At 40.0% G+C, this 12,364-nt stretch overlaps 1 protein-coding gene across 19 annotated transcripts in view; it reads right to left on the minus strand.

The window, feature by feature from the left end:
* Nucleotides 1-12,364, minus strand: part of MARK3 (microtubule affinity regulating kinase 3) — a 109,632-nt gene that overhangs the window by 36,358 nt on the left and 60,910 nt on the right. For 15 of the 19 annotated variants that reach the window (XM_082386334.1, XM_082386324.1, XM_082386332.1 and 12 more), the window contains exons 4-5: nt 5,040-5,088; nt 2,663-2,728 (exon numbers count right to left, since the gene is read on the minus strand). The exons of 2 other annotated variants lie outside the window; for them this stretch is intronic. In XM_082386334.1, the coding sequence (XP_082242460.1) occupies nt 2,663-2,728; nt 5,040-5,088 (115 nt within the window). Of the gene's footprint in view, nt 1-1,465; nt 1,524-2,662; nt 2,729-5,039; nt 5,089-12,364 lie in introns of all 19 variants that reach the window. 2 more of the 19 variants (XM_082386327.1, XM_082386326.1) reach the window with 1 other exon arrangement.

Consider the following 12,364-nt stretch of genomic DNA (forward strand, 5'->3'; position numbering starts at 1 on the left):
ACCCAGATCTCTTACTTTTCCCCTTATTAAAAATGCATTAACACTCAGATTAAGCAGCTGAATTGAAAACCTCTAAAGGCTATTATTTATTAGGAGAGAAAATTACAAACAGGGGCTCTCCCTGCCCAGGTCACGGCCCATGTGGTTGATGAAAGGACACTGGACAGGACAGTTCAGAAAGCCCTTGGTTTTGGTTCAGGTCCTGCCACTATAACCCGTGATGAAACCACTGGCATAGAACAACCATTCAGAGCTTTAGGTTCATCTGTAAAAATTAGGCAATTGCCCTGGATGATGTCTAAGATTCCTTCCAATTCGAAAATTCCACGATTGTTCCAAATTGAAAAATACGAGGCTGGGGAGGAGTAGATAGCCATTTTTTAAAAATTATTTATTTATTTAGGCTGCGTGGGGTCTTAGTTGCGGCATGCGGGCTTCTTGGTTGTGGCATGCAGACTCTTGGTTGTGGCATGCAGACTCTTAGTTGTGGCATGCGAACTCTCAGCTGCGGCATGCATGTGGGATCTAGTTCCCCGACCAGGGACGGAACCTGGGCCCCCTGTATTGGGAGCATGGAGTCTTACTCACTGGACCACCAGGGAAGTCCCTAGGTAGCCAATTTAATGAAATGTTTGTTGTTCAAAATGGCAAACGTATCAACAATAAAACAGCTGCCCTGGAGATGGTGCTTTGTTGAGCTGATTAAAACAAATGGCCCAAGCCAATAAACCACCACCACCACCCATCAGTGCTGTTATAATGCTGAGCAATGGCACCGAGTCCCCAAAGGAGGGCTGTGCTCCCATGCCCAGTAAGAAGCTCAGAGACATGTAACTTATGAGGTCACACTGCCAATGAGAGGCACTGGCTGGCTGGACTCCATGTCTGTCTTTTCTGGAGTCCATCCTCCTCCTGGATGGACACTTCTCAGATGTTTTTGACTTCTCCTACACAGAGCAATCTCTAGGACCCTGGTACCTAAAACAGATGGGAACGGAAAGCCGTGACTGACTGACCAATCAGTAGAGGCTATATGGTGTCGGAAGGCTGGGCTCCAGGCCTGGCAACACGACCACAGTGAGATTTCCCAGCCTCCATTTCCTCAAGGGTAAAAGCCCATCGCTCACTGCCTGGCCACATCACTGAGGCATTGTGCAAGTCAAAGGAGACCAGCAAAGAGAAAAAAGCACTTGTCCACTGCAGTGGCTACACAAATGAAAAGACTATGAACCGTAAGATGAGTAGATAGCATTCGAACTCCGTACAGACTTATGGTTCTACCATTAACCTTCAGCTCTTCCTACTGCTCCTCAACTGCGAAAATCCCAACTAAACTCTCAAACCACACATTTAAAAGATGAAGCACACAACTAATAATGAATTAGGAGTATGAAAAAGTGGTGCCAGGGGTGTGCCTGCTCTGCCCACAACAGGTTTACAATCTTTTATTTAATGGTTAACTCACCACAGTGAGGCTGTGATTCAACTTTCTGTCTCCAGGTTCTGCATCCTGGATCAAAGTGCTAACAAAACAAAACTCTACTATAATCAAAACAATTTAATCTATACTGTAGAGTTAAATAGAGTATGTCTCCAGTAGTTTATAATTTCATTAATTCAGTTCAATTCTTATTTGCTGAGTATCTGCTATGTGCCAGGCACTGTGCTAGAGACAGGGAACACACAAAGACAAACAAGAAAGCTTCTGCCTTTCACAAACAATGAAAACTCACACACAGTCCAAAAACTACAAGCATAGCCCAAACATAACCCTAAAATAAGAATCTTTGTAAAAGATAACAGCGATATACATTCATTTCATAAAAATGCCTACATGTATACAACCTTATAGGCAAATAATTACCAGTCCTTAATCTTTATTTTAGGGAAGTCTAACCATAAACACGGTGACCACCATTTCTGGCCTTGGGAAATGATGGACACCAATGACATAAAAATCTGATAAAGACATCCATCCAACATGCAGTACAAATTTATTTCAAATAGGCTAATGCACTGATATTTTTGAAAATTCAAGTACTGGAACAAACAAAATGTGCTATATATACACAATGGAATATTATTCAACCTTGATAAGGAAAGAAATTCTGACACAGGCTACTAAATGGATGAACCTTAAGGACATTACGCTAAGTGAAACAGGAAGTCACAAAAGGACAAATATTGTATGATCCCACTCATATGAGGTCCCTAGAGTAGTCAAATTCATACAGAAAGAAAGCAGAATGGTGGCTGCCAGGGGCTGGGTGAAGGGAGGATGGGGAGTTACTGTTTAATGGAGACAGAGTTTCATTTTGGGAAAATGAGAAAGTTCTGAAGATGGATGATGATAATGGTTAACAATGTGAATGTATTTAATGCCACAGAACTATACACTTGAAATGGTTAAAACAGTAAATTTTACGTTATACCATAATTAAAAAAATCCAAGTATTTGCGTATTATCAATTAATGATGCTAATAATGAAACACTTAATAGCAACCCACAGAACTGCTAGGAATCAGCCTTCCTGATTCTCATCCTAGTGTATTATGATTCTGAATGTTAAATGAAACTTTAACAATTATCCGTGTGGGCTGTGTGGTTGTGTATTCTTCTAAAAGGGAAGAAAGAGAGAAAAACAATTTATAAATTTCTTACCTCCACTGGCATACTCCATGATTAGGTAGAGTGTTTTGTCAGTTTCAATGACTTCGAATAACTTCACTAGGGGAGGGGAGAAGATACAGGAGAAAAAGAAACAAATGTCCATATGCACAGTACTATGTACATATAAACTATAACTACAAAAAGTAACTTTTTCCTTGTTAAAGATTTTAATAGCTGGCCCTCTACAAAATTCTTTTAGGAAAATTTATAATATATTACAACAGCAGAAAAGATTTTATAAAAACATGGAATTCTATAAAAATAAACATAGTTTCTGGGTGCTCAAACGGTGTAACTTCAGGATGCACTCAGCAGTCTAGTGAAGTGTATCTGCTCTCATTTCATCCTCCTGTATTACGTCTATATCTGTTCTATTCCTAAAAGTGCAAGTCCATTCACTTGTCATTATGGCTTTAAGGATACATATAATTCCTCTTGAGACTTCCGTTGCTTGGGAAACTTATCACAGTTCTCAGAGAACAAGGTCCCTTTGTTTCTGTTCTTTTTCTTAAAGATGTGTTTTATTTTATTTTTTATTTTTTTTTGGCTGCGCCACGCAGGATCTTAGTTCCCCAACCAGGGATCCAACCGGAGCCCCTGGCAGTGAGAGTGCGGAGTCCTAACCACTGGACTGCCAGGGAATTCCTAAGGAGGTTCCTTTGTTTCTATTCTAAAGCCAGAGATGGCAAAGTAGAAGGGATTATACTATAAATAATTGAAAATAACTTTTTTTTTTAAAATAAATTTATTTATTTATTTTTGGCTGTGTTGGGTCTTTGTTGCTGTGTGCGGGCTTTCTCTAGTTGCAGTGAGCGGGGGCTACTGTTCGTTGCGGTGCACAGGCTTCTCACTGTTGTGGCTGCTCTTGTTGCGGAGCACGGGCTCTAGGCACATAGGCTTAAGTAGTTGTGGCACGTGGGCTCAGTTGTTGTGGCTCACGGGCTCTAGAGCGCAGGCTCAGTATTTGTGGCACACAGGCTTAGTTGCTCCGCAGCATGTGGGATCTTCCCGGGCCAGGGCTCAAACCCGTGCCCCTTGCATTGGCAGGCGGATTCTTAACCACTGCGCCACCAGGGAAGCCCTGAAAATAACTTTTTAAAAAGAATTATTTTCAATGGGTCAGTGTGACTACTATAGCAGTCTCCTGTTACAGATACAAATAATATTTCTATTACTGCTAATTCATAAAACCATAACAAAATCAGAAATATAAAATTTTTAAATGAAACTGAAGTTAATCTCTCAAGCTATCAAATCACTATCTCCTGTATCTACTTTGGTAATACATACTTTACAATTAAATTTAGCAAAAAAGGGAGCAGGGAGGGAGAATGCTAATCTCTTATATTGTGGGTTATTTTCTGATGCTTTAACACAGAGTATTAGATCAAATAAAGTACCTTACACAGTATTGGATGTGTTTGTCAAACTGGTGAATAAAAGTATCATATCATTTCTAAGATGATATATGTTCAGGCTGTTAAGAAAAATTTAAAGGAATTTAAGGTATATATGCTGGTAAACCATCAACATATAAATAATAGCTTTCTAAAATTCCAACGCAGGGGGAATTCCCTGGCAGTCCAGTGGTTAGGACTCCTAGCTTCCACTGCAGGGGGCTGGGGTTCGATCCCTGGTCAGGGAACTAAGATCCTACAAGCCACGTGGCCCGGCCAAAAAAATAATAATAATAAATAAAATAAAATAAAATTCCAATGCAAATATTGGCTCTTCTGTGTAAACTATTTTAATCCAATGGGAATTTAAATTTTTAGAAATTTATATTTTCAAAGATATGTCATTTAGTAGTAAGTATAGAGAACTCTAATCAGGGTACAACGTAAGTAATTAAAAAACAAAACAAAAAGGTTTAAAAGTTAGCTAGTTCTTGGCAGTTATTTTTTGGTGGGAAGTTGGAATTTGAAATCCAGAGTTGGCTAGCTAGTTCCCTATGTCTTTTAAAATATGATTCAATGTACCAGTATTTTCTTGGGAACACAGCTAGAGCAGAAAGTTTTACACCTTTGAAAATTATAACTCTAACTTACTATAATTCCTTCTTCTTTATCCATAAATTAAGTACAATTATGACATTTTCTAATATATTAAAAATTAGAAAATTATAATCTGATTACGTATGTTTCTACTGAATTAAAGCTTTACATTAATCTTTTAACCTGCCTTTAGTAATTTCAAAAAGTTAACAGAAATGATCAATATATATATATATACATATATATTCTAAAAGTGTACCTGGGCTGGGAGAACGGAAGAAATCTCCTGTCACTCCTGGAATATATGTTTAGCTTTATGACATACTTTCAAGAATGCATTTAGACCCAAAAGTATTTAAGAAAGCAGAAAGTACCTATGTTTGGATGATTTAAAATCTTCATTATTCTTACTTCTCTGAAGAGCTAAAAAACAAACACACACACAATTCCCCCAACACAGGTTATTAAACATTATATATATTTAATGAAGATATATTTATATTCCATGGTTGCAATATAAATTTAAATTTTCTCTTAGATAACTGATTCACTGATAATGTTTAGTAGTCCACATCTAAGAAATAGAAATCCAGGGTAATTATGAGGTAGTTTTGTTACCTAATACTAAATACTTTAATTTTATCTTACGAAAAAGCAGAGGTCCCAGAAGAGGATGATATTTTGCTATTGTGAATTATACTTTGAATTATATTTTGCTATCCTGAACACAGAAATCAGATTTAAGCAGGAATAGTTTGTGATTAGACTTAGTCTGATTCAATAACTACCTAGGGGCTCTAATTCTGCAAATCAAAACTTGTATAGTCACAATGAACTGCATCATGATAATTCCAAGTAATTCTGTAAGAAGATTTTGAATAAAACCACTTCAACCTGACTACCCATCACACAGAATAAGGGGAAATATTAAATTGTTGCACAAACACATGCTGTGAGTTCAGAGGCGGGTCACAGCATTAGGGCCTGGGCTAATATGAGATTGCAGAAAATAACAGAATTTTAGAGGTCATCTTATACAACCCTCCTGCAAACAAATGGGAACCAGAAAAAGAGAGGAAAAGATCTTCCAAGGTCCTCCTATCTTTCCATGGGGAATACGGCCAGAACTAGTCTCCCAGCACCCAGCGTACGACACAGCCTACAGGAGGCAAGGCTGGCAGGTGGTTTGGGCAGCGAGCAGCCGCCGGCTATGGGAAAAGGAAGCTGGGGCTCTCCCCGCGCTCGTCCTTGTCCACCAGGTCTGATGGAGAACTGAATCAGCAACTAACAGCTGAAAGCCATGGTATCTGACCTACAGACAGCTCAGAGCTTAAAAACATGTAATCAAGATGAAGAGCCTTCCTGTCTAGAATACTGGATCATCCCTAAAGGCAGGAGCACTTTTATCTCCAACATACATACTTCCTATTGCTGTTGTGGTCATTCCCACATTTTCTGTCCTGAGATGAGAAGATAGCCTCCCTGACAACCATTCAGGCTTGAGTTCTTAATTTCCCTCTGTCAAGCTAACACAGGAATCTCGTTTTCCAATCCATTATAGCTGGACTTGTAGCTATAATTTGAACCTCCCAGTTATTTCTACAAATGCTAAATTAGAAGAGCGCCAAGTTGGATACCATACGAACACAGCTTAGGGCACTGCATTTAGAATGAAACCCTGACCACGGCCATGGCAGCCTCTGCCTACCCTCCAACCTCAGCTCCAGCCACCCTGATTTCTCTCATATATTAGAACATACTAAGCTCTTTCCTTCCTTAGAGTCTTTTTCCTTTTCATCCTTCAAGACTCAGGCAGATTCTCTAAAAACCTCATCTAAATAGGTCTCCTTTGTTTTACATCATAGCAATCTGTTTACTTCCTTCCTAGACTGTCTTTCAAGTTGTGATAATACATTTCTGTTTACCAGTTCACTGTTGTGTCCTCATCCACAGGGAGCATGTCTGTCTCCCTTCACTAATGCATCCTTGAAACCAAGCCTGGCCCACAACAGGAACTCATTTGTTCGACAAATGCCTGCAGGAAAGTACTAACTACCAAGAAGTGTGGTCTGAGCCAGGATCCTTAGCATTCTAATGACCACACTGCTTTGAAATCCTGAGTAGCAGAATGCTTATTACAGGGTTGTCGTAGTTCTGCTGGCGAGAGAGTTCAAATGAAAGCGACTGTTTTTTAAATCCCTACTAGCAGTGCAGCACTAAAACATCAGAACTAAAGTGATTAGAACCAAAGAGCAGGAAAAAAAAATGTAATACTATAGGGATTCAAGGGAGGGAGACCTCACTTATGTCTGGGGTAGTGGGCACCATGGAGGTAACTGGATTTATGCAGTTGAAAATGGGCTGGCTATGTGTGCTCCATATATGTGAGCAAAGACAGGGAGGTGCAACCAACTAAGACCATTTAAAGAAGACCAAGTGGGGCTTCCCTGGTGGCGCAGTGGTTGAGAATCTGCCTGCCAATGCAGGGGACATGGGTTCGAGCCCTGGTCTGGGAAGATCCCACATGCCGCGGAGCAACTAGACCCGTGCACCACACCTACTGAGCCTGAGCTCCGCAACAAGAGAGGCCGCGACAGTGAGAGGCCTGCGCACTGCGATGAGGAGTGGCTCCCAATCGCCGCAACTAGAGAAAGCCCTCGCACAGAAACGAAGACTCAACACAGCCAAAAATAATAAATAAATAAATAAATAAAAATTAAAAAAAAAAAAAAAAAAGAAGAAGAAGACCAAGTGATCCATCTGGCAGAGCAGTGGGTTTCCAAGTGTGGGCTTCTGGCCACCAGCATCAGAATCACTAGGGTGTTTGTGCAAACTGTAGGTTCCTGGGCTCTACCCATCACTAGATCTGAAATGGGCCTTGAGAATCTCACCTTTCAACCACCACCCCAGGTGTGGTGGTTTTCAAACAGGCCCACAAATCCTTTGATAATCCTACCCTCAGAAGGCAGAACTTAATACCCCTCCCTTTGCGTGGGGGCTGCACTGAGTGACCTGCTTCTAATGAACAGAGTACGGCAGAGGCAATGGTGAGGGGACTTCGGAGACTGGCTAGGTCCCAAAAGGCACTGGGACTCCCTCCTTGCTCTCACAGATCACTTCCTTGCATGTCATGAGCACATTGAGCACCTCAATGGACAGGCCCAGATGGCAAGGAAATGAGGACTCATACCCACAGCTGGTGAGGAACTGCAGGCCCTAGACAAGAGCCAGGTGAGAGGGTCTTTTGGAAGCGGATACACCAGACCAATCAAATCTTCGGATGCTGCATCTGTGGCTCTCACCCCAAATCTCTTGAGAGCACCTGAACCAGAACTATCCAACTAAGTCACTCCCTAACACATGACTCACAGAAACTGTGAGATGACACATGGTTCTAAGTTGCTAAGTTTTGGAGTAATTTTTAGAGAGTAGTAGTACACTACCAGTAACACACTGAAGTTTGAAACCCCCTGAGTTACATACAGCAGAGGTCACACCAAGGGCTGCGTTGTGAAAACAGAGGAAAGGTGAGTGGCACCAGATAGAAGGATGAATAGTACAAGCTTCTTTCTGTAGGCTGTAGAAAGAATAGCCAAAGGTTCCCTGGCAGAATAGTGTCAGGGTATTACCAAAATGACTTTACATATCTGCCTCTATCAGAATGATACATCAGGTAGAAATGAGTTCATAAACTCTATACCAAGTTAATCAAAGGGGGTGGGGAGAGGAAGCAAGAAGCTAACAGTGATCAAGTGTCATCTCTGTCCGAAGCTCAGCACTAGATGCTTCACGTCTATGATCCTATCTAACTTAATTTCCACACCTCTGTCAGGTGACTATGATCATCTCCAATGTATAGGAGAGGAGGACTAAGAAAGTTAAGAAACTCGCCCAAGTTCTCTCAGCTAACACGTGCCGGAGCTGACAGATTACAAGCTGGCAATACAGAAACTCCAGAGCAACAGGTGGGTACTGGCACAGAATTTTTTTAAAAGTTGACAACTTGCATATATGGTTAAGATGCCAGAGATTTCATTTATTTGTATCAACTGTGAACTTGATGGCTGAAGACAAATTTGGATATAAATAATTTACTGAAAAGAAAACATGAACTTTAAGCAAAGTCCCTACTAGGATTGTACAACATATTTTTAAAAGTTTTGCTACTATAAAAGGACATTTAAATAAGACGTTCACCTATTTCTACTACCTTATTTCTCTACATTCCCTTTCAACCTTATGCAGACGCTAGTTGTAAAAAATAAAATGAAATAACACAGAAATGTGTAAATTGAAAGAGTTCTCTCCTCATCAACTAATCTCCATCCTCTACACATCTTCTCAATTTTATGTCCTTTAGGAACTGGTAGATAGGAGGAGAACAAACATCTCTAAAGGCAAAGACTTGGACCCTGGTGACGAGAACACCGAACACACTAAGCCTACAGTACTACAGAGTAAAGAAATGCCCCCAAAGCCTGTACTGAGGATGTAAAGGAATTATCCTTGGGAAAAAAACAATTTTACCAATTGATATAAAAATAAAATGAGCATATAAGAGACAGCATAGGGTGGGGTGAGATGTTATCATAGTCATCAAACTGTGATCTAAATCATCATGACCAAAGTGTTCAGACTTGCTTCTCCAGATATATAGGTATGAGACAGAATGAACAGGCCAAAGGTTGAGAGCCTGTGCTTTTCATGGCAGCTGAGTGACACGCTGGGTGACAACTTATGTGTTAGAAATAATGGACAGGAATATAATTGCCAACCTTTTCTTTACTAGGAAAGAGCTGAACTGTAAATCCAAGATTATGAGTAATTATTAGCTGCCTTGGATGAAGAGAAGGAGATACAGGTAAGAAGCATTCAGGGGGTAAGGGAGAGGGAGGCAGAGTTGAAGCTGACACCCAAGTTTGTGAATCTGGGTGCCACTTTGAGACAGAGAAGACTCAAGCTGCAGTGAGGAAGGTGAGTCTGGCTTTGGATATGCCATGTGAGGGGCAGTTAAGTGAGGATACTGAAAGCATAGCATGGTACTTGGTATTTGGGTCTGAAGCTCAGGAAAGAAATCTGGGCTAGAGATAAATTTTGTAGAATTATTAGCATAGGGATAGTATCCTTGGAAGGAAATGACACCGCTTAACTGTAAAATGAAAAAACAGAAACATCAACGAACAAGCATTTCAGAGAGAAGAGAGCTGAGGCCCACAGTGGAGACTCAGAAAAGGCAGCCAGAGTGACAGAATGAAATCCAGACACTGGAATCTAATGCCTACCACAGACCTACAAGTGGGGTCACAAAGCTCTGTTTGTAAGCAGCTTCCCAGACCCTGGAACAGCTCTGGGGTCCTTCATGAAGGAAAGAGAGAAGGATGGTGTGCCTGCTCTTCCTCATTAGGTCCCTTTGTCTCACTCACCACACTGATCACAGCACCTCTGCTGAACGAAAGAACAAATCAAAGACCCTCTCAGACAAAACTGAGGGAGAGAGCCTGGCAAAAGCCCAAAGAGTTCATGGAGAAGGAACTGTCAAAATGCTCTGATGTGAAAAAGAAAAAAAAAAAAAAAAAAAAAAGTCTTGCTTCTCTATAGACAGAATACCTCTAGAAGGACAAATAGAAACTGATGCCACTGGTGGTCCCAGGGCAGGGACCTGGATGGATGGAAGTCAAGCAGTAGATGAAGACTTTGCCTTCTATACTTTTATCTGTCCTTTGAACTCTGAATCACAACTGTAGTATCTATCTCCTCTCCTCCAATTAATTTGAATTTTAAGAAAAAGGTGGAGAATGAACAAAGAAAAGTGTTTTTTGACAAAAGGGGAATTCCTGAAAAAGAAAACTGCTGTATTCTGAGGACTGTTAACAAGAAGAGAGTTTACTATTCCTTTCCATAGTGTGGGCCAAGGCTGCTGATGGGTGAAAGGCAAGCAAGTCTTCCAGGGAATATCTTTAAAGTCCAGCAAATATGACAGCCAGCACAGTAAGGCAAAACTTAAGGAGCTTAAAGAGAGTTTAGTTACTCTCAGAACCACCCTAACATTAAAATAAACAACAGAATAGGAAAGTTAACAAATAACAGAGAAGATAAGAGCACTATTAAAGACCATTTGTTTAACACTAGGCAAAGGCAGTGACCTATCTCCTACCCAGGAAGAGCTGTCTATAGATGGGGGGAGATATATGTGTGGGTGTACTACAGTGTAATTAACCAGAATTTTACTGATATCATGTAGGTTATCCCTAACTTTTTGCTGTTGTAACATTACAATGAGCATCCTTGTATATATACATCCTCGTACACTTATGCAAATATATTGGCAGAGTAGGTTGGGGGGCCAAAGGGGGCATACATGCTTTTAAAATTTTGTTAGTGCTATATTACTCTCTAAAAATATATTAATTTAAACTATGTCAGCAATAACAGAGTTCCTGATTCTCTACACTCTTGCCAACAATATGTATTACCAGTTTTTTGCAAATCTGGTGAAAAAATGTTACCTTTTCGGATGTTAAACATTTTTTACTTGAATATTGACCATCTGTCCTACTAACTGCCTGAGTGTATCTTTTGACTATTTTCTATTAGGTTATATACTCCTGTTTCTCCTCGATTTGCAAGACCTTTTATATAGTATGGAAATAAGACCTTTGTCTGCCATAGCAGACAATGTTGGGTCCTTACTCAAATTCACCCTGACTCCTTTGCTGACTATCATGAGCAATCCTTTCAACTTTTTTAGCTATTTCATCTATTGTTTACTGCATATTTCTAAAATGCCAGATTATATTGCTTCCTTGATTTTCCATTTTAGACACTGTTTTGTGACTCCCACTTTGGATTTAGCTTTCCTATACCCTTCCAAACACAGACTTATGCTTCCCCTCTCCATCCTCTTCATGAGGTTCTATTACAGTTTTGGCTAAACAAATATTATGTTTAATTTTTATTGCTAAAAGTAGTACATATAGTTTTAAAAGTCGAACTGTGTAATGTAATATATCTCTCCACCCTCAACCCTTGTTCATAATGTCAAGCACTTTCAACTCAGGTATTTGCTGCCTTACTTCTTTTTCTTTTTTTATAAGATTTTTTTTTTCTTTTTGACATGGACCATTTTAAAGTCTTTATTGAATTTGTTACAATATTGCTTCTGTTTCATGTTTTGGTGTTTTGGCCACAAGGCATGTGGGATCTTAGCTCCCCGACCAGGGATTGAACACGCACCCCCTGCATTGCAAGGCAAAGTCTTAACCACTGGACCGCCAGGGAAGTCCCTGCTACCTTACTTCTGAATAGCATGCTTGTGCTGTTATTCTATGATTTCTTAGCCACTCCCCCTGATATTAGCTATTTTCTTAGTATTGGCAGTGAAGATTTAGCTCTCTTACATCCTGTCCCCCACCCCACATCCCTTCCCGCCTTCCTCCTGATCAGTTATCATAATATTTGGCTAAAGTATTCAGTTTACATTATATAAATATTCTTTATAGCCACACTAGGAATGCATTTCCATTCTTTTTATTTATCAAAAATGTTTCTGATTTCCTTTGAGCTAATGACTGTCTCGGTTATTTTGTTCACTTAGGTTTTCTATGTATCTCTCACTTTACTAATTCATCCTTAAACTTTGTAACAGAAGTGTATACCTCCTCTCAAATACTTTCAAATAGTCAAGTATTCTTTTTTCTCC

This window comes from Balaenoptera borealis (assembly GCF_965194805.1).
Source record: "Balaenoptera borealis genome assembly, chromosome: 3".
NCBI lineage: Eukaryota > Metazoa > Chordata > Mammalia > Artiodactyla > Balaenopteridae > Balaenoptera > Balaenoptera borealis.